A 23,146-nucleotide genomic window follows, 5' to 3' on the forward strand; every position below is an offset into this window, starting at 1 on the left:
TAAAGTTTGATGTAATATACACCAGTGTTTTTAGATATCAACAAACGCTAACATAATCACATGTTCATATGTATATTTGTGTGTGTATCCATATATGCAAGTATTTTTTAGTCTTTGGTAACCGGGGTACTGGGCTAATCTCAAAGGATTCATTTTATCCTTAGCCTGGGCAGTAGTAAAAGTTAAACAAGTGTAAAAAAAGATTTTGCTTACAAAAGATTAAAATACCCATTATTCATTAATACAATATAAGGGATAACCATATGTCAAAATGAGTATGTCAGTAGACTTAAGAGATAGGCTGGAACTCAAGAGTAGACTAAACAACAGAAAATAAATGAATGCATGTTAAATGGCAGTAAATGTAAATATACAAGTCATTTTCAAAATGCAATGACATTAGCTAGGACCTTCTAAGATGAATAAATTAAATTGCGTTTATGGCGACTGGGAAACAACTTTCCATTTTTTTAATTAATTCCTGCCTGTATCAATGATGCTATAGTCCAGCCCATGGCTACAGCACTTCTTATGTGGGCTGACTTATCTTAGCTACACCCACAGTACATCAGAGGCAGACTACGTACAGCCCTATTACTTCAATAGAGGCAGCATAATCATATTACTGAATTTGCAAAATTCAGTGGCAGGGCTAAGCAGCTTAAATGCAACAAAAAATTTGAGTTGGGCAAACAAAAAAGCAAATATCATTTTTAGTGGTTCAGTTTTAAGTATTTTCTCACATTTAAGAATTATTGGCCTTGAGATCCAGGCAAATGCCTGAGAACACATTGGAATTTGACACCACATTAACTGAGTGCTGGCAGGCATGAATAAGTGAAATGAGAGTAGTTCTACTAAGCTTACACATGCTCCATTCTGTTTTTGCTAGTATGTCTAATGCTTACTAGTTTTTGGTCAGAGAATCGATAATATGAGGATTTGGTTAAATTATTTATTCTCTGATATTTACCCTATTCAGAGTCACTAAAGTGCATTCTAGCTCTAAACAGGCATTTGACTAAAAACTAATTCCAGATTGGTTGCCAGCCCACCTTAAAGTGTGATGTAGAACACACACACTCATACACACATACACACACACACACACACACACACACACACACACACACACACACACACACACGCACACTGGAATTACATGGCACAAGCTACTACATAAATTATACTAACAAGGGCTGTTTTTGTCTCATAACATGGGCATGAGAAAAACAGAGAAAGGGACATTAGTGACAGAGTCATCTAGCATGCATTCCCCCACTTCTTCTGTAGGCTGCTAATATTATATCAAGACCTACCAAAGGTCTTAACCAGGGTGAAAAAGAAGCAGCTAACAGCCAGCTGGGGCTTCTTTTCCTATAGATTGTATATTTATCCATTCTGGTTCTTTTAGAGCTTTATACCTGCATTGGTTCAGTAAGTATAGCATGTTGAACACTAAAAATTACTGTCCTGAATTCAGATATTCATAATGTTAAGTAATAAAGTAGCACATTGATAACACTACTAAAATCACCGTCCTGAATTCAGATATTCAGAATCTTATGTAATATGGTAACAGATCGATAATGCTACTTAAAATTATTGTCCAGAATTCAGATATTCATAAAGTTAAGAAGTACATTAAGCCTACTTATGCACTGATAAAGATCCGGTGCTACAAACCTGGATTTTGGAATGAATACTAGATAGGACAATGGATGGATGCATGAACTAGCAGTGGTATGAATATACATGCAACTGGTCCATGGTCAAGTAGATGAATAGTTGCAAAAGACAACATGGATGATTAAGAGAACTGCAGCCTTTTCATGCGAGAAGTAAACTAATTTCTTTGTCCAACAGCAACTTGGAGAATACCAGGTAGTATTAGCTAAATTAAAGTGATTTTGAACTATGGATAGGGCCACTTTGTGCTGCACGTAAGCAGGGTCTAATGTATACCATATTTCTGTAGGTATATTTCTTAAGAATGAGCAAAGAAAATATGTACAGTTGAACAGTGTGATAAATATCTGTCCAGGATGAAAAGTTTTCTGCCGGTGGAAAGCAGAAAAGAGCAGAAAGAGAGGTGACGTTCCCAAACCTCCGTAGAAGGGTTGTCATAGTGCATATAAGGTCTCATAACATGGAAATGAGAAAAACAGAGAAAGGGACAGATTACCGAGCAAGAAAATACATCTTAATGAGGGGGGGGTCCCTATTAAATTGCCAAACGATTCAAAGTTCGAATGTCATATGGTCGACACCATATGATCGAACTTTGAAAAGTTCGAAGGTGAAAGGCAATGGCTCCGTACATGCAGAATGGGATCATTTTCCTTTTCTGCACTGAAGTGTGGTCTCATATTGGTATATTTAAGTAGGGGGGCTGTGGGGGGCACAGCGTGGTTTTTTTTTTTTTTTTTTACTCTTTTATTATATATTCGAGGTTTCAAGTTTTGCTCATATGTTGTCGAACATATGAGGTTCAAAATTTTGAATCTTCGAATATTTAATATAGACCCTAATGAAGGACATAGCTGAAATGATTGAAAATTAAATATAGGAGGTTATGAATTACATACATACATACATACACAGCAAGGATTTTCTAAGATCAGAAAGCTTTAGAGTGCATATCTTTACAACTTTATAATTTAGGAGAATCCTGGTTATAAATTCACCCAGTTTAATTTCTCTAAGTGTTTTGGATGCCTAATACCATGACAGGAATAGACCCCATTCCTAAGTCATATTATGAGTAATGATCATGAAATTAGTATTGTTTTAATCTTTGATGTTAGCCAAAAGTGTTCTTTGCAGCATCTGCAACGTGCCCAGGATTGACTCCTTCTGTAATTCATATGGAGTTACATGTATCGGTAACATATCTAAGTATGACTGTAAATTTTTTTTTATATGACCTGTTACTCCTGCTACTATTGGAACTGCCTTTTGGTATACAGTCCTTCTGCCATTAGTGTATCACAACCAGAAACAAGATGTGCGACCATTTCCAAATCTCTTTTTACAAAACCAGCATTTGTCTGTTTCTCCCACATGTTCAATGGACTTTGTAAACCATGTATGTAGTCTACTATCCTGGACCACCAATATTAACCTTTCATCTTTTGGTTTAAATTCACCTCTCCTTAATCATTCCTGCATTCAATCCTGATCAAAATGAGGTTGTTCCAAGAGTGTTCTGTAATTCCAACTATATTTATGCATTTTCCACATTTCTTGCCTTCACATCTGATCCTTTGCCTTATATTTTTTTCTTTTGTTTTTGGCACATTCACAGTTGATGCGTGATTTTTATTGACTTCTGGTTTGATTTCTGTTCCTGCTTGACACTGATATGCTTCTGCTAAATTAAGCAGGAGAAGTCATATTAGACTTATTCTCCTCATGTTTTAAAACTTTCACGATGTTTGGGTTTTGTGAGGTCAGGAGATAACTATGCAGACGTATGATTGCAGATCTATAAATGTAATCAGTTTCAAGGAGGCCAATACCGCCTTCAGAATGGGAAATATATATTCCTAGTATACAATGATTTTTATAAATCATTTGATGAGCATGAAGCATTTTTCTTGTTTTCCTATTCAACTGACACAATACCTTTCTGGGTCAGTCAATCACTCCAAATATGTAAGTTATGACAGGAAGCACAAACTGGACTATAGCTTGGCCTTTGTTCCTAAATCTCAAGGCTGTTTTCAGTATTAATTTTAGTCTTCTAAAATATTCCTTACTAAGTTTTATTTGCATTTGTTCATGTTTATTGTTGATCCTTCATCAATTCCCAAATATGTATACATTCCCTCTTGCTCAAGTTCTTTTATATCACATTCCTGTCCCAGAGTGATGTGTTCTTGGTGCTACAGCTTTCCTGCTTTAAAAGGTTGCTTGTGCACATTTAACAAGACCAAATGACATTCTTATATCAGCTGAAAAAGCTTTGTCGACTTGCAGTTGTGCTCTCAGTTCCTCATCCGATGAACTATACAGTTTTAAATCATTCACAAAAAGAAGATAAGTCTTTCACTTTGTTGTTTTCTTGGAGCCAAATTGCAGCCATGACCTAATTTGTTAAGTAGACATCTCATTGGGTTAAGGGCAAGATAAAACAGTAGCAGTGACAATGAGTCACCCTAGAATTTTTTCCCCTGGAATAATAATTTGCCCTTTATCATGGCTTTACTGCAGAGTAGTTTGCCACTCTTTCATCATTATTGTAATATAATCTATCAGTGTAGGGTGTATCAGACGCATTTTTATGCACTCTTTTATCCATGAATGTGGGATACTGTCAAATGCTTTTTTGCAATCTATCCATGCCATACTTAGATTCTTCCCGTTTTTACAGTTTTCTATTATGACTTTAACAACAAGTGATCCTTTGTTCCATATGACTTTCTTTTGTTACCCTTTTGTTCTATTGCCAGGATTGAGTTTTCTTCTAAACTATAAACTCTGTTGGCATCAATTCCAGTGTATAGTTTACACATCATTGGAAGCCAAGTTATTGGTCTATGTTTTTTAGAATAGCTTGCAGGTTTGCTCTTAAGGAAGAGTATTGTTTTTCCTGTTGTTAACCAGGTTGGTGTCAGTCCAGAGTGGGCATATAAATAATTCTTACTCATGGCTAATTCTTCATGTAAAGATGTTAATACTTTTTTAGACAGAAGTTAGGTATTACATCTGTGCCTGAGGTTTTCCATTTAGGAGCTTTTCTTAAATTTGTTTAATTTTTTCTGGGTGTTACTTCATCCCATTTCATATCCTATACATTTGAACTTCTTATTCTTTCTTTTACTTCTTCCATCTGTTCAGCATCATTGTTATGTTCCACAGGGTCTTCATAGATATTTCTCCCAAATCTATTTATTTCTTCTTTTTTTAGTGGTGTTTCAATTCCTTTTGCCTTGTTTCCCAGTTCTCTACAAAACTTTTTTTGGGTCTTCAATAGATTACTTATTTTGTACTTTTCTTTTATAGCTATCTGCATATCTTCTAAGTTTTTTTTCTGCTCATGCTGATATCTTTTGTTTATTATTCACAATAGCGAATCCTGATCTGATCTGATACTGCATGTTGCTTTTATCATGTCTATCTTTCCGAGTATTTTAGTTCCTCTCTTCTCACTTCTGTACTTTTCTAACAGTGATACTGGTCTTAATTGCTTTATAGTTTTCTCTATTCAATACTTCCACAATGGCATTTGATTTCTCCCCTTCCTTTCCCTTACTGCCCTATGTTTTTTGGTAAAACTTTATCCATTATTAATTTAGCTGTACAGTAATATATCCTATTTACATGCATTATATTTCATGAATTTCTTTGAACAGTCCTAATTATTGTGTTCATTTGTTTTATCAAACTTTTAGCATTTTGGGTCTTATTGACTTTCTGTAATCTATTTTTTCATTGTTTCATTGAACTTAATATGTCAATCCATCTCTATTAAATCAAGCAATTCTTCCCTTAGATCATTTTCTTCTGAACTGAGGGCATATTCTTTATTCTCCAGTTCCTGTGAGCCTGCTACAGAAAGTTCCAGAGCATCTTCCTGTGCAATATTCTCTTCAGTTTCATCAAGTGCCATCTGTTGCTCTTTTATATGGGAACTCACTGGCCTATCACTCCACAACACTGACTGCAAAAGAGTTGCCAAAGTTTCCTTTCCTACCCTTGTTGTGCAACTCCAGCTGAACTTTTGTACTGGTTTCCTAGTGAAGGCTCCAAAGTATCTTCATATGCCAACTGATCAAATGTTTCCTGCTCCACTGGTTTCTCCTTAATTTGAGGATTTATTATTGTATCCTGCTGTGGTGTTATCGGAGTTAGATTTTCTACAAGAAATCCTTCACTTCACAGATAATCCATAACCTCAGCTTCTATTTCTTTAACTTCTCCATTATTAATCCTATTTTCTGCTTTCTCTCTGTCTTCTTATTTTTTGTATTCTAAAAGTTTCCATATTTGGATGCCTTTGCCTGTATTTCTCTTCCAATCATTTTGGTGCTGCTCTTTTTGTATTGATTAGTTTTGCTTTCTCCTTTGCATAAGTACTGCACCATATTAAATCACTTTTTCTTTCTTATGTCCATATTTCTTCTTCAGATGTCTCCTGTTCCTCCTGTTTATTTTCTCATTGTTCCATCATGCTGTGATATAACCTGTGTTAGATTTTCTACTCTAAATCCTTCACTTTGCAGATATTTCATAACTTCAGCTTCTATTTTTTAACTTCTACTTTACTAATCTTCTGTTCTACAATCTTCCTTTACGGATCTTATTTTTTGTATTGTGAAATTTTCTAATTTTTTTGTGCCTTTGCCTGCATTTCTCTTCAAATATCTTTGGGGTTGTTTTTTTTTTTTTTTTGTATTGATTAATTTGTTCTCCTTTGCATAAATATTGCAACATATCAGATCTCTGTTTCTTTCCCCAAGTCCAATTTTCTTTTTTAAACCTTTCAAAAATCTCTAGATTGTTCTTTTCATTTTCACGCTTCCTCAGTCACTTCTTTCCAAATGGCTCAAGGTTTCTTGGTCTATATAATGCTTGCCTTGAACCTGTTGCATTAATGAACACAAATTTGCATTTGAGACTTTTGGCAGCTTTTCATGTGTAAATATTTTTCTTTCCTCCAATTTCTCTCAATCTTTTTGTATAACTTCTGTCTGGAAATTCTGGACTTCTTGCATAATAGTAACAATACATAATTTCTTTCTTATCCTCAATAGTCCACTCTATCATCTTTATGGTTCTTTTTTGGTCTATCAGTTTTTGTGATTTTTCTGGACTACTACTTCCTTCTACAATGGGGCGGGGGGAGCATCCTTCCTCTGAGCCTGGTCTCACACTTTTTGTTGTGTCTTTTGGCTTATCCCGGTTAGGGGTCACCACAGCAGAACTCTGGTCCGCTAATGTTTGGTAGTGGATTTTTACGTGCCGAGTTACCAGCCCTGATGCACAACCTTCAATGAAGGCACGCCCATTCACGTATGCCTCCACACAGAAGACGCTCTAGCTGAGAATCGAACGGGACAATGTCTTGCTGTGAGGCGACAATGTTACAGCACCACTTCCGCGGACAGCCTAGGAATATTTGTGTCTTGAGGATTCTATACTATTTTTTCCAGTCCTGATACCAGTGTGCATACTGGTACCAGGGCTTGTGCACACAGCTGCCTTTCATTTTTTAACATACTTCTGTCCGTGATATATGCTTTATAAAATATATCAGTGTCGTCTTGGTGAGATTTTGTAAAAAAAAAACAGGGTCCACCACATGAAGGTATTCAACAAGACTTCAGGATGAATTCAATTCTAGTAATACAACTCTCCTTTGCTTGCTGATTTTATCATCTCTCCATTTGGACCCCAATCATCAGTGTATAATAGGTGATGTGCCAGAAATATTATTACTGCTGAATAAGAGAGACAATGAAAGTGCTAAATTCCACCAGCATCTTAGTTATGACCATGTGACTATGAAACTTTGATTTGGCAGTAACAGTTTAATTACTGCAACATAACAGTACATTTGCATCATTAATACAGTAGAATAAACACATTTTATGCACGGAATACTAACAACACTGTCTAATCAGGCAGTATAACTCATCTGTCTTGTGGTTTCTTTTGTTATTTAAACAAACTGCCTGTTTAATCCCATGGCTAATCAGTGCCCCACAGTATAACAATGCAGTTTATTTATGGCAATCTCTTATGTTTTTGGACAGGACAATGATGAGGGGTTTATCTCCATCCGTATCAATGAAACAGTGAGACGATTCACACAGACAGGACTGCAGCCAGGGAAGGAGTACACAGTGACAGTACAAGCGGAGAAGAATCAAAAATACGGGCCTGCTTCCACCAAATCTATTGTTACATGTAAGTGACCATCTTCTAGTGTTCAGACTACGTTTAAGGTCATCAGGGCATACAAATTCGCTTGGAAGACAAGCCCACATAATTGCTTAGGGAGGTAGATGAAAATAACACCTAGCATTATTTTTACATGATGTGTGGAGGGACCAGTCAACCTGTAAAGGGCACAATCCATTTAATGACATTAATATGCAATATATATAGCGAGAGGATGCTAGGTTGCAGGAAGTGAAAACTCAATACATGGGCCATACAGAATCATTGGTTCTTTCAACAGCCTAATTCATTCCCCCAAAGTAAGTTACAAAGAAAGACAGGTGCATTAAAGTGTCACTTCAGTTATGTAATCATTGTTTTTGGCATGGTAAAGCTCTATTTTCTCCTGTTATAAAACACTATCTTGCCAGTTTCAATTGATTTTACTCAGAAACATTGAGTACAGTTCACACAAACATGTAAAACATAACTACAGTAGTCGCCATTTTTTAAATGAAAGCATTTTCCAATGTAATGTTAACACTGTAGACTGTGGGTGTGCACGTGTGCGTGTGCCTGTATGCATGTGTGAGTGTATATTTATGGATCTGATTCTCTCATGAAATCCTGAATGCTCAAAACTGCTCATAAAAAAGAGCAATTATTTCAGAGTGAAAGTAAAATGGCTGAAAACTGCACAAACCAAAAGTAATGCAAATTGCATATATCAGCTCAGAGATCACAAAAGAGCGGGGTAAGGGTAAATTCCCTGAACACACTGCACCATGATTTGATGCAAAAAGCTGCAGGCAGAACTACCATTGAAAGGAACGTTCGCTCATATGAGTGCAAGTTTTTTTTTAAATGCATTCAATCAGATGACTGTTCAATCTTCTGGACTACAACCATATATCATATATTGATGTGTGTGTTTATATATATATATATATATATATATATATATATATATATATATATATATATATATATAAGACACATACATACATATAGATATATACAAAGATATAGAAATATAAATATGTGTGTGTGTGCATGTGTGAAAACACACACACACACACACACACACACACACACACACACACACACACACACACACACACACACACAGATTTCATTGCTAAAAGCTTAACTGAGGAAGCTAGGATCAAACTGCTGAAAGCCCCAGATCAATGACATTAACTTTTAAGGAGTTGCTGTGTTGTTGCAAGACACAAGTGCCTTCTGCTATGATATCAGGAAGGTGCTTGCTGCACGTTTCCCTTTTACAAAGTAAAAGGTTAAGGTAACAAGCTAAGCTGACTTTGATTATGACAGCTTCTAATTACATAGTGATTGGCTCTGAGCAAGTCGCATAATGATAATGTGTTGCTCTACATTGCCCTCTCAAGGAAAACAGGCACGTTCAGTAATTGTTCTTTACCCAATTTTCACAGGAATAAAATATACCTGTGATGCACTCTCCCCTTTTAACAACATATAAACTGTGTGTCTAGAGGAAACAACTGTTATTCTATATATGTAAATTCTGAAGCACAAACCACTGCAGCTGAGAATAAATGTATATTTAATTTTCTGAAACTAATCATCATTGTACCAGGTGGCCCAAAACATCCTTACCTGCTATCAGAATCTATGTCTGTGTTATTCCTGGGTCTTGCTACTGTTGTCTCACTAATTATTTTCATCTTCTCATTTTCTACCATTAAAGTGATTGACAGTGTTCAGAATTTGAGAGTTACGGGTGTATCGAACAACAGTATTAGCCTGAAGTGGGACAAATCGGCTGCTGATGTGGAACGTTATATCATATCATATGTATCGCCGACAGGAAAGAAAGGACACCTTGAGGTTTCAAGTGAAGCAGACACTGCTGTCTTGAGAAATCTAGAACCAGGGGTACGGTACCTCATTACTGTAGTTGCAGAAATGGGAAGTGAGCAAAGTAAGCCAGCACGAACCAATGCTTCAACTGGTGAGTCTGTAAACTGCTTCTGTTTCTGTTCTAAAGCACCTTCCTGTGCACTGCATATCCTTTAAAAACCTATTGTAGTCCTAGTCAGGTAGACATGTGAAAGAGAAGGACTTTGATTAAAGCAATTAGTATTTACTGGTACCAGAAAAAGGGTTATTCAAGTTGCTTGAGTTACTTCTAGTTTTTGGCTGAGTAGGTATCATACTTAAAGAAGTACTTTTTCTTGTTAGTGTGGTTGCAATGTGTGAGACCAGTTTACAAAATTTTCTTGTCACTGAAATTTGCAAGTATCCACAAATTAAGTTAGCACTGTCAATTTATAAGTAGCTAGTGGTCAGTACAAACTACATATTTTATATTCCCTGTATGTTGTGTAGTCACATAAATATTGTGTCATATCCAGGATGGCAAATTAAGAAACAGCTAAAGAGGTAGATAAAATCTAGTAACACACCAAAACCTCTGATGGTGAGGACTGTGATGATTGGACACGGAAACCTGCATATAATTGACACAATTCCCCACTCGGGTATAATAGATAAACTCTCTCAACTAGGCATCAATCTGAAAGTTACCAGATGGGTAGCAAACTGGCTCACTGATAGAGCCCACCTAGTCAAAATGGGGGAAGTCACCTCAAGCAGTAGACCCGTAACAAGCAGCATACCCCAGGATTCGTTCTTGGGGCCTCTGCTATTTGTAATATACTTTTCTGAGGTGCAGGCCAAAACTAGTGGGCTACAGCTGACCAAGTTTGCAGATGACTGCAAGCTGAGTGCTGTCATCAATTCCCCTAGTGATGTGGACATCCTCCAAGAGGGTCTCATTCAGGCAAATAACTGGTGCCAGAAACATGGCCTCAAGCTGAATACCAAAAAATGCATCATCATCCCATTTGGAGAGAGCGACATCCCCACAAATTAGCACATTAATAACAATTTCCTTAGCATGCAATCATTTGTGAGGGATTTGGGCACCCAGATTGATAGCAACCTGACTTTTGACCACAACGTTGCTTCCATTGTACGGAAAGCCTTCTACATGGTCCATCTCATAAGTAAGGGCATCTCATCCAAGGACAAGGAGGTCATAACATCCCTGTATTTTTCCCTTATAAGGACCATTATTGAGTATAATGCCCCTTTTGGCATGTACCTTGCAAAGCACATGCAGCAGCTGGAGAGACCACAGAGGTTCCTCACCAGGAGAATCCAGGGCATCAAACATCTACCATACACAGATAGGCTAAAAGCTCTATCCCTCTACTCAGTTTCATACAGACTCCTCAGAGGTGACCTCTGTCTGGCATACAAGACGATCACGGACCCCGCCTTGATGGAACTGCTGCATATCCGCAAGTCAAGCTCCACTCAAGTAACCTGCAGATGCGGCCTCAACCTGGTCTGTGACATTAACAGGACTTGTTGGCGGGATAGATTTGTGTCCCAGAGACTCCCCCATCTGTGGAATAGACTCCCTCTCCATGACAAGCAGAGTATCTCTTTTCCCCTTTTTAAGCGCAACCTGGATAACAGAATGGAAAACAGAAAATACACCCCTGGGATTCTGCCCATCTCCCTAGTGGACATGGACATCGGGTGCTGACTTGTCTAAACATGGGCTAAACTTTTGGCTAGGCTTATAAGGGCCTCAGAGCCAATAGCATAGTAACCGCCTATGATCCTATATATTTTATTTCTTTTCAACAATAACATTATTATTATTATTATTATTATTATTATTATTATTATTATTATTATTATTATTACCTCATCTTTGTCCTTGTCCTATCATAACCAGCAAGCCACTTTGCCTTAATGGCCTTATTGGCCCAGTCATTCCTTGTAGGTTCCATTGGTTTGGGCAACAGAAGAAGTAGCCAAACACCATGGATCGCAATTGTCATCCAGTGGCCATTATCCTAACTGGACTGCATGCATACTCATTTGTGGGCTCACCCTCCTGAGAGTCTAACTGCAAGTGCTATAATGACTCAAGATCCCGAGTTCCATTACCGGCTTGGGTGCCTGATGTTGCTGTCAGGGAGAATGCCCATTCAACGGGGGAGGATGTACCTATTTCTCTGTAGTGGGGCTCTGACAGAGGCTTGGTCTCAAAAGGATGATGCAGAGCAGGTGAGGGGAGGCTAGATTAACTAAGGCTGTTAGAAGGGCCCGGGATGGGATAGAACTTGAGTAATTCTCCTCATAGTTTGTTCAGTCTGACAATGACTGGCATGTAGGCAGGGGTCATACAGTTACAGACACTTCCTCACATAAGCTTCATTATGACATATCCTTGCCTCACCCTTCCTAGTAGGTACATACCCTTTAGAAAGTCCACATGGAGTGGGGTTCTTGATGTTCAGGACTCTCATGGAAGAGAGACCCTTCTAGTATGGATTACACAGTGGAGCCAGCCTGCCATGGAATGTGAATTGTAGAAGATGGGCTTATAGAAAGCTGGGGATGAAAGTGCCTGAAGTTGGTAGCTGAGTGGGAGGAAAAATACTCTTAGGTAAGGATGGACAATCCAACATCACCTGCACATTCATGCCCCTCCCTGGCTATCTCCAGCAACTTTTGGACTACTAACTGAATTCAAGCCATCTGGGGCATAATCAGGGTGAAAAATATTACTTCATGGAACTACATCATTGGTGCAATATTGTTTTTCAGTTCTTTTCCCAATGCATATACTGAAGACCATCAAGAGAAGATGAGCCAAGCAGATTATGTCAGCCATCAAGAGAAGATGAGGCAAGTAGATACTGTAGGCCATCAAGAGAAGAAGAGGCAACCAGATACTGTTGGGCATCAAGAGAATATGAGGCAAACAGATAATGTAGGCCATCAAGACAAGAAGAGGCAAGCAGATACTGAAGACCATCAAGACAAGAAGAGGCAAGCAGATACTGTCGGCCATTAAGACAAGATGAGGCAAGCAGATACTGTCTGCCATCAAGACAAGATGAGGCAAGCAGATACTATAGGGCATCAAGACAAGAAGAGGCAAGCAGATAATATAGGCCATCAAGACAAGAAGAGGCAAGCATATACTGAAGACCATCAAGACAAGAAAAGGCAAGCAGATACTGTAGGCCACCAACACAAGAAGAGGCAAGCAGATACTGTAGGCCATCAAGAAAGGCAAGCAGATACTGTAGGCCATCAAGACAAGAAGAGGCAAGCAGAAACTGTAGGCCATCAAGACAAAAAGAGGCAAGCAGAAAGTGAAGACCATCAAGAGAAGATGAGGCAAGCAGATACTGTCGGACATCAAGAGAAGATGAGACAAGAAGATACTGAAAGCCATCAAGAGAAGATGAGGCAAGCAGATACTGTAGGCCAACAATCGAAGATGAGGCAAGCAGATACTGTAGGCCATCAAGAGAAGATGAGGCAAGCAGATACTGTAGGCCATCAAGAGAAGATGAGGCAAGAAGTGCAAATTGAGCAACGCTAACACTAAAAAGATTTCAGGGCCACTAACATGAGCAAAGAGTTATTAGCAAGAACCTGTAAACAAGAACTAATGATTGTCAAACTAGGCTGAAGGGCCCTAATAAGAACTGAGGTCTGGTATTATGAACCAAGGTGCGGGCCATTAATATTAAATCACAGTCCACTAAAAGAAGATTACGGACACATTTTGGCCACAAGCACTAAGCAGTCCTTAGAGCACTTCCATAGCTAATGCTTTTTACATACATCAACATCAATCTTAACTGGATGGATTGAATTTTCTTTACTTCAGTTGCTTCTCTTGTGCCACAAAATGAACATATTGCTGTAGTTTTAAAAGACAGAATTTTTAGACAAGCAGATTCCTTTAAGTAACAATGCAAGCCAACGTTGTGCACCTTACATTTAAATGAAAATGCTGGCTGCTAAGTGCTGCAAAACAAAAACTTACTAAAAAGAAACATACAAAGTGAAAACATAAAAAGAAAGCCAGTAATTTGGCAGAAATCCTGAGTGTCATACATATGTTAAGAAAATAGATCCTCTGCTATGTAACTTTAAAGCTACATTTTAGGCTAACAAAATATTTACTTCTGCTACCCATTGCAGCGTTTGACTACCATAGGACTAAATCTGATTGAGGAAAACTGTAGACTAAAGCAGGTCTCTCACTTTTGTGTAGCGGTTATCAAATAGCCCAGCTTGTTAGTGGTGAATTCTGTCACTGAAGAACCTATTAAGGATAGGACAAGAAGTTTGGTCCTGCGACAGATATAGAAGCTTATGAGCAGGTCACCTATCATGACCTGCTTATTATGTCTTTGAAAACTGTCTGCCAACAAATTCATCTTGATAGTGAAGCTTGAGAGGTGAATCATGGCATCCATGTTGAGAACACATAATTTAAGGTTATGGTCAGTAAAATGATCATAATTCTTTGTAGTGCATGGAGCTTTATTTGCTCCATGTAATACTAGTTACGGGAAAAAATCATGAACTGTTTTACTGGCTTTCAAGGCCATAAAACACTTAATGGACACAATTAGAAAGGCAGTGCTACATTGTACGTCACATTTACACTTATCTTACATGGCTCTCCACTCTCTATATTTTGTCAGACCATCCAGATTATTGCTTCATATTTTTGGTTTGTACCTCATAAAATCTTTGGTTTTCTGAGCATTCATTGAAGTCACTTAATAATAGCATGCATCTGAGTTTTAGAGTTCAAATCCTGTTATTATAGCAAGTTTCAAAGTTCATTACAAGAACATAGGGGGACACATTACCGGAACAGACAGACAGGAACAATTTTTTGTTAGCCTGCTGCTGTCATTTGCTGGTCAGTGCAGACAGATTTTGCTGCCTAGCATGGGACCTGACCTTAACAATTTTCTCATGGGTGCTTAACATCTGTTGAGGTCAGGCTGCACGACAATCCAGTTATAGGATCATAATCAGCATGCTCCATGTACTACAGGTGTTTATGTGAACATGGTCATTGAAGGTAATAACATGCACCTGGATGAGGTAGATCATACCGGAAAAATTATCTACAAGTTATATGCAACTTAGCCATCCTAACAGTGAGTTAGATTGTTGTCTTGAAATCATGAACACTTACTTGATCACATTTAACCACTTGAACTTCTTTTGTTTTGTTTGTTTTCCATCATAATGAACATGATGCTTTTTATTTAGTTATGTCTAGCCAGGAGGTAACAGTACAGAGGTTAGCAGACAGAGCATGTTAGCAATTAACATAAAATTTATTAATGCTATTAATTTAGCACCTTTGACAAAATGAATAAATATTTTCTTTCTTTGTTACAGCTGAAACTATCACTGGACAAGATATCAATGCATGGCCTTTTCTGCAGATTGCAGCTACAACCATACATTTTGATTTTCTATTACAGTTTTTTCTTCAATGTTTTTATCCACAGGAAGTAATCAGTTTATCAGCATATTAGATATCCAGCTTTCCTTTTTACAATATGTTGATGACATTTTTTATTACTTTACTTCTTATTCCACAGCTGCCAGACAGATGTGTCAATAATTCCGTAAGATATGGACCCTGACATACAGATGTACTGATGCTAAAAGCTTTAATATTATGAAAATGAAATATTCTCATTTACTTTTGTAAACCTGATGCATGTTTAAACATGACAATGAGTTTAGTACTAGAACAGCACCACCTGGCTGGCCTAAATTCCCAAACAAAAGGCAAAATAATTCCAGTGTCAATAGATCAGTGCTAAGTGAACCAGAGGTATACATAAACAATCATTTTCAAATCCACTGCAATGTGTACAGTAAATAAATACAAAGAAAGTGAGTTAAAGTGTGTCAACAACTCTGCCTGAATATTTTTCAGTTATTCTTATACTGGAATAGACTGGTCTCTGATATCCTCAGCCAGACGTCATGAAAAGTACCTTTTCTGTTACCTGGCTCATACCATTTGTCATGTAGTCTGCAAAACACCTTGCAATATGGAGAGGATTAGCAAATGACCTCATCACAAACACAGATGTTTGACTTGGAGGTACTGCAAGTGAGATGGTGTTGATAGAGGATAAAACCTTGCTTTGTCCTATGCTGTTGTTAATGGCTGCTGGGGTGGGGACCTTAAATTAAAAATGTAACCACTTGAATGTTGAAAGTATGCCACACACCTGGATCTAAAACTGCTGCTGCCCCAGGATTGACTCATGCTTCAAAATAATTAAGGGCTTCTTTGTCATCAAGAAATTAAAATATTAATGAATTAAAATCTTGGGAATGATAGGAGTTTTTAAAATAATATTTGATTCATAAGCAGTAGCACACACAGATGGTTACACTTTTCTTTGACACTCATGTAGCATCATAAACCAAGTATAGTCCACTGGGCAATTTTGTCGCCTTGTCTGTAATGCACAGTATGAATGATTACGCTACCACTAGAAAATCAAATTTATATAAAATGTTGCACAGATCACACACATTGTATCAGCATGAAAACAACTTAACAACTGTCAATCATTTCTCGTCTGCTTCTTTGTCAGTCCCTTGTTTTTAAGTAATCCTCTATGAAAGATATTTATACAAAAAGGAGTACATATGTCATTTACTGAGAACTGACCTTAGGGTAGAAAACCAATTCAGGCAAAGACTTTAGGAGAATCCTGTTTTTATGCAAAATTGGCAGTAACAAAATACATGAAAGTACAAAACTGAAAACTTAGATTTTAAGTCTTATATTTTGATCAGATTACAAAATAGTATATTCCTACACTAAATTCAGTAAAGAACAATCAGACTGCTACACTTGCTGATTTATTTCTCAGCCATCCATAAATCCTTACTCCAAAGTGTCATTTACTGCTCACAGCAGTAATTTAAAACACAAAATATTTGCAATCACATCTCAGAAACGAATTGCCATATTAATGTGTGGTACAATATTCACTTGTAATCATCAGAATGCAGCACTGGGAACTAAAGTTGTTAAAGATCAAGCTCTGTCTTAAAAACACAGGCATGTGTGGAAGACAAATAGGTTGAAATTCTTTAAGATAATCCTTTAAAAATGTCATTGGCTTACAGTCAATTCATTGTCAAAAAATGGTAAAATATTGGCATTAGGCATGTGTCAGTAGCATTGCCAGTTATAATACAGCACAGCAATGATGCGTAAACTGCGACACATTCAGTGAGTGCAGTTATAACTACAATATTGCTAACTAATTTCAGGCTAACATTTCCTGTTGGAGAATATATATTGTACTTTTCCAAATGTATAACTATTTACATATGCGACTGCTAGGCTAACTACTCTGATGGACCATTTTAAACCTAACCAATAGCCTAAGGTCAGACTCAAACCCTGTACCTTGTGTTTATAATTTGACCACCTTAAACATTATGACAAATCCACCCACCAAATATTATGCTATCAGTCTGCAGATATTGCAAGCCAATGCTGATATACACATCAAACCTAATGCTTTTACCTGTGAGGTAAAGACCTTAACCATTATGCCCTACCCTTCCCTTAACTTTGTTATCCAGGTGGGCAGTCCTTCTTCACATAATGAATACAACAGACATACAGTAATTTCTCAAGCAGCAAGCAACCTTATCAGTCAGTGGAGGGAGATGAAGTCATGTTGAAACATTCAGTGAAATAATATCCACTATATTTAGTAACATTTGGGAAAGTTAAAAAAACTAATAATAACTAGAAAATAAAAACAATAACTAGAAAATAAAGCAAAAATAACTGGTATGAATTCTGCATTTTAATGTTTTCACTATGACAAATTCATCTATTTATGGCACTTAAGGAACTGAACGGTATTATCACCACTAGATGGAATCACATGTATAAATTTAGTGGACAGAAGTAAATTAAAATATACCTCTCTCAATAATTGGACAAAGCATTTGTCAACATTTACATGAAAAGATCATGTTAAGTGTAAATGAAAGTGTTTTAACTATACATAGATGAAATAAGCAGCCTGGAAACTACTTAACATTTATTTTTTTTTACAGGTACAAGATTCCACATACTTTAGCAAGGGCTTTCAGGCCCTAAACATACTTGATCCTTGATTTGTATTTTTGCATTAAACTGTATGGTTAATTGAGTGATTCATTTTCTCTAGAGAAAAAGAAAAAGACAAAGGAAGTAGGGAATGGTAAAATGAAAGCATCCCAAGAAGGGTTACATACCCAAACGCTGACTGTTCCAAGCACAACTATCTCTACTAAGAAATTTCCACCTATTTCTGACCATGGCATCTCACAAAAGCTATATCCTGTAGCTATCAATAAGGCAAACATGATATCCAAAACTACATCTGTTCCGAAAACTTCATTTGTGGATTTAAATACCAAAGCAACTTCTGACAAGAGCATACCTGGATCACACAGGGACGATAATGCTGTCCCAGACAACTCTGACTCTCAAGTGCCTAGAAGAAAGGTGAATAACAAACCTCTTGTAAAGGATACAACCTCCAATACCCTAACTGTTCATTCTGTTGCTGAGAAACCAACTAAAGCAACACTAATGCTGAATGAAAAATCTGTTATCTCTCCGGCTGGAATAGGCAGCTTGCCAAAAATGATAGCCAAAACTCCAATGAAAAGTAAAAAGCCAAAAGGTAATCTGCTACAACCCCCTTCAGCTGCCTACCCAAGCACCAAGACTGTACTGGTGATGACAACTCTGACACCACAGGAACCTGTATCTCCTCTAATTTCCACTGTCCTTGACTCTGACAAAAACGAGCTTGGAAGCATGAAACCTGGACAGACAACAACAAATGTACATTCAAAGCACTCTTCCACATCATTGCCCGTGGAACATAATAGTACTTCTGCAAAAAATAATAACTCTTCAGTAGATCCAAAAGATGTGCCTCTCAAGCTCAACCTAGAGCCGCCTGCCTCTGACCAAAGGAAAAATTTTAATAAGATTTTCCAGAGCATCTTAAACAGGGCCCCTTCTATGAATAAGGCCCAGATAGTACGTCTTCAGATTTACTTGCTTAACCTCACATCTACCCTGAAGAATAATGAAATAAAGAAAGATGCAAAGGACCTCTTAGACTACCTATATGACTTAAGTTCTACGAAAGTTAGTGAAAGGGTCTCTCCTGACACTGTGGCAAGCAGGACTCTTCAGAGTACAGTATTACCTGAAATCACTATCAGGTCTGTAAATAAAATGCCCCAAGGAAATACGTTTCCCCAGCTGCCTGTAGAACATGTCCCTTTGCAACCAGTAAATATATTAGAACACGCCACAGTTTTCAAAGGCAGCTTATCTATAACATCTACTGTTGCCCCTCATCAGAATGAAAACAGTAAGTTTACATCTTTCTACAGAACTCACATGGAGGGCTATGATCCTTCCCTGACTGTCACAAAGAAAACTAAACTCTATACAACTACACAAAATCCAAGTGCCATAACAAAAAAAGTAGACCCAGTGGTGTCCAGAGCCACTGCTACTGGTGTTATGTTATTTTTTGATAACTTGAAAAAGCAGTATGATCGATTCTATGTAATTATTAGAAGTCTTCCAGAATTAACTGTAGTTTCTAAGATGAACCTTCCTGGAAATTCTAGCAGTGTGAACATCACTGCTCTAAACCCTGGAACTACATACAAAGCATATCTATATGGTATTAAGAAAGACCGCACAACTGATATGTTTATCCTTCTTGTTTCTACAGGTAGATTTTTATTTCCTAACTGGTATTAAATTTATTTTTCAGGTCATAATCAGTAACTGAGCATGCTGTCTAAAGACCATCACTGCTTGATGTGCTTTCTGTTTTAGCCCTACAGTTTTTGTTTTATAACAGAAGGTATCCATTTGTTTATTTATTTGGTTTGGTGACACACTGCAGAACCAGCCATTAAAGCTTAATGAGCCATTCTATTAATTTCCAAAGAGCACAGTTAAGCTGATGTTCATTATTTGTATGTTCTCCAATTGGATTCTCACTGCATGCTAGAAAAATTCTGTTCATCACTAACCTTTCTTTTAATTTTCTTTTACAGGAAAATTCATAGGTTGGTTACATGGAAGTCAATTCAACAGGACAAGGCTATTACTGAAAGCTTGTTTGTTTATCAGTGTGTGTGTCTGTAGTCTGCATAACATTTTGTGTGTTATTAGCAGGTGATATAGCAGGAATTCTCTCTAAGCTCTGTACTGATACAAGCAGACCATTTTATAACTGATAACCACTGCTTTATTTACTATTAAAGTTGTTAGCTGGGAATGACCATCTGGAAAGTCACATTTTCAACAGAGCTCTAGTTTCAAGTTCCAGAGTTCATGTTTGTAAATATAATGGCTAGAACAGATTAATGCCTAAAGAAGAGCGAACATTTCCATTTTCAGTTTATACAGAATATATAGCTAGGTACTTGTACTAGGCAGTTGTGCTATTGGGTTCACAGTCCAAGTAAATAAAAGGAATATAGTCAAAATGACAAGACAAAAGATTACCAGACCTTTCAGTAAGGGTAGCAGCACTAGGAAAATGTATTTTTATTTCTGAGTCATTTAAGAAACCACCTCTCATTTATATGTCTGGTTCCTGTCTTCTCCTCCCTCATTTAATTTAAATTTGGACTCTAGGAATATGGCCTGTTTTTTTCCTCTCAGGGTTCTATAAACCAGTTGCTTATTAGCCATCTCACAGTCTTTCATTGAAGTTAGTCAACTGCCAGTTTTCTCTGACTATAGGGGTTAATTACTGTACATATTGCTGATATCAAAACATCTACAAAAGTTACTCCTCTCTCATAGTTAAAGAATTCAAATGTCTGTCTGCTTTTACAGCAGAGTGCGCCTCCACACATTTCTGCAGTTACCTTCCACTGCGCCTCTAGTCATCAGATATTGCTTGATGTTCTTCGTCTCCCATTGCTGCAGTCCTTACATATGGGTACTCCGCTGTCCACAATCCATCAGCCCGAAAATACCAGTGGAGAACCGCCGTCGGTCATGAGGCTGACGCGCCCCAACGCACAGTACTGGGTACACGCCAAATGCATACCGACCGGTCTTTCAGTCTTTGTCTTTCTGTGGTCAGCAGTGACAGCAGCAGCGCTGGCAAAAGAATTGGATGTTTTTCTGGAATTGTTGTGTTTTTTTGGGTTGGGACGGAGTTGTTAGACACTTTTTTTAGACACTTTTCTGTCAGAAATGTCAGAAGTATTGAAAAAGTTAATAACTGTATTTCAAGGTAATCTTGTGATAGGGATTACTATTCACCATGTATTCCTCCTTTGTTTATGGGTGGAGCACGACGTTGTTGGGGTGTTTGTTGAAGCTAAGCTTGTTGTGCTGCTCATTAAACGCCGAAAGGACTGCTGCTTTGCTGGGTTTTTGGACTGTAACTAGGTATGTGTTCGGATTCGGATACATCCTGCTTTCTCTAAAAAACACAAAGACGTCGGTGGTTCCGGTCTTCACAGAGTCATCACCTCGACGCTGTCTCTGAGAACCACTGACACCTGAGAACCACTGACTACTTCAGTTACTCTCCCTAGTTGGGGAGCCTTAATAGCAGGAAGTGGCTTCTCCTGTGTTAGTTAGGGCTTCCCTCCTCTGAGGTTGAAGCCTCTTCTCTGTCTGGAGTTTAGGCCTCCTCAGGTAGGCCTCCATTCTTCTCCTAAGTCTAAGGCTCCCTCTCAAGCAAAGGCCCCCACCCAGCTTAAGTCTGAGTCTGCCGGTACTAGGCTGAGGATTTGGCTACTGATTACTTTAATTATTTGTTCACTGCCCCCCCCTGAAGAGAGTGCCCTGCTAAGACAGAGTTGGAGGGACAAGTAGTTGAGTCAAGGTCCAGAGGATTCCTGACGTAGATTTCTCTGTTTTTTCTCCTCATTCTGATCGGAGGCTGAGGACACTATCCCCTCTCTGGCCTCCATCTTCTTTTTTCTTTCTCAGAGTTTTTTTTTTTTGGATTTTTGCTTCTCAAAAGAAAGGCTTTCTTGGAAAGGATTTTCAAATTTCTTTCTTGGCAATTTCTGTTTCTTGTTTTTGCCTTTGCCTCAGGATATTCCCTGCCCCCTGTACTGGATGTTGTTCAGATTTTCTTTGCCTGAGTACCCCCCTTAATCCACTCTCTCTGCCCCCCCGTAAATTTCTCTAGATAATTACCGGGTAAAGCTCAAGACACTTATAATGTTCGAAGGAGGCTGATCCAGAACTATTACTCAAGGCCCCAAAGGTGGCCCTGCTGTTGGTTAGGGAATCCAGTTCCTCTGGGACAACCTATGGAATTCAGGCCCTGGATAGGTGGGGTAAAAAGGTATCTATATGCCTTCTTCTACTTTGGCTATGAGAGCTTTAGATTTGTCAGTTTCATATGCTTTATATGGAATCATTATTTTTGTAAGTAGATTCAAAATTAAAGCAGGCTTTGAGACCAAGTTGGTAGGATTTCTTTTGCAGTGCCTGGTGATGTTTTGAGCATTCTTCCAAGTTGGTTTTTTGATGTAGTTCAGGCTTCTTCAGGGGTGGCTACTAGTTCAGTTGTTCGCAGGCATGCCTGGGCTACATATCTTTGCCTGTCTGGCATGTGTTCTGGCGAATTAATGGGTCCCAAAGCTCATTATCTGTTGAAAGCATGCCCTTTCTGAATTTCAGTTGCTCCAAAGTTAGAAATTTTGTTCAGTCTCAGGAAAAAATCTATGTTTTTACAGAAAATGGGGATAATTTTTAGTAGGGAGACCTGAGGCCTAGTGTGGGGGTGGAGGCTAGGGGTGGCCCAGGCTCTTCTAGGCTGCTGTAGAGGTAGGGGCGAGGCTTTAGGTAGAGGTGGCTCTGGGGGTTCTTTGCAGTCTCAGGTCCCTTTGCTTTCTTGTCTCAGGGTTCAGTCTTGGAACTCAGGGTTCAAGTACTGTTGCTCCTGCTCCTGACCAATTCTTATTTAAATTCTAGGGAGGAAAACTGGGACTTTTCAAAAAAAATTGGCAAAAAATTACCAAGACAAAGGGTATGGCAGTTGCATTCATAATTTCAAAATTTATTGGACTGCATCTCATTTTTCCAAATTTTCATTCATTGCTCTTTCCGGAGCAGCCTTATCAGGAAAGAAACATTCCACAGAGACAAGGTTCTTTTGATTGCCTTTACCTGGTGCCAAAGAAAGAGCAAAAGCTTCATTTCTCTACTTCAGGTAAAAGGAAAGGAAATTTTCTGTTCCCAAAGATTGGAGAAGCTTAGTGCCACACCAGCTGTTACCATTGCCACCCAAAGATCACTGGATGGTGA

At 38.0% G+C, this 23,146-nt stretch overlaps 1 protein-coding gene across 5 annotated transcripts in view; it reads left to right on the forward strand.

Annotated features, from left to right (window-relative positions):
* The window catches only part of LOC122811371 (tenascin-like), a 641,082-nt gene that overhangs the window by 400,169 nt on the left and 217,767 nt on the right, over window positions 1–23,146 (forward strand). For 3 of the 5 annotated variants that reach the window (XM_044083172.1, XM_044083170.1, XM_044083171.1), the window contains exons 5-7: window positions 7,761–7,914; window positions 9,617–9,880; window positions 18,006–19,583. In XM_044083172.1, coding sequence (XP_043939107.1) covers window positions 7,761–7,914; window positions 9,617–9,880; window positions 18,006–19,583 — 1,996 coding nt within the window. The remainder of the gene's footprint in view (window positions 1–7,760; window positions 7,915–9,616; window positions 9,881–18,005; window positions 19,584–23,146) is intronic. The other 2 variants (XM_044083173.1, XM_044083175.1) reach the window with 1 other exon arrangement.

The sequence above is a fragment of the Protopterus annectens genome, chromosome 9.part0, assembly GCF_019279795.1.
Source record: "Protopterus annectens isolate FY-2018-M chromosome 9.part0, PAN1.0, whole genome shotgun sequence".
NCBI classification, from domain to species: domain Eukaryota; kingdom Metazoa; phylum Chordata; order Ceratodontiformes; family Protopteridae; genus Protopterus; species Protopterus annectens.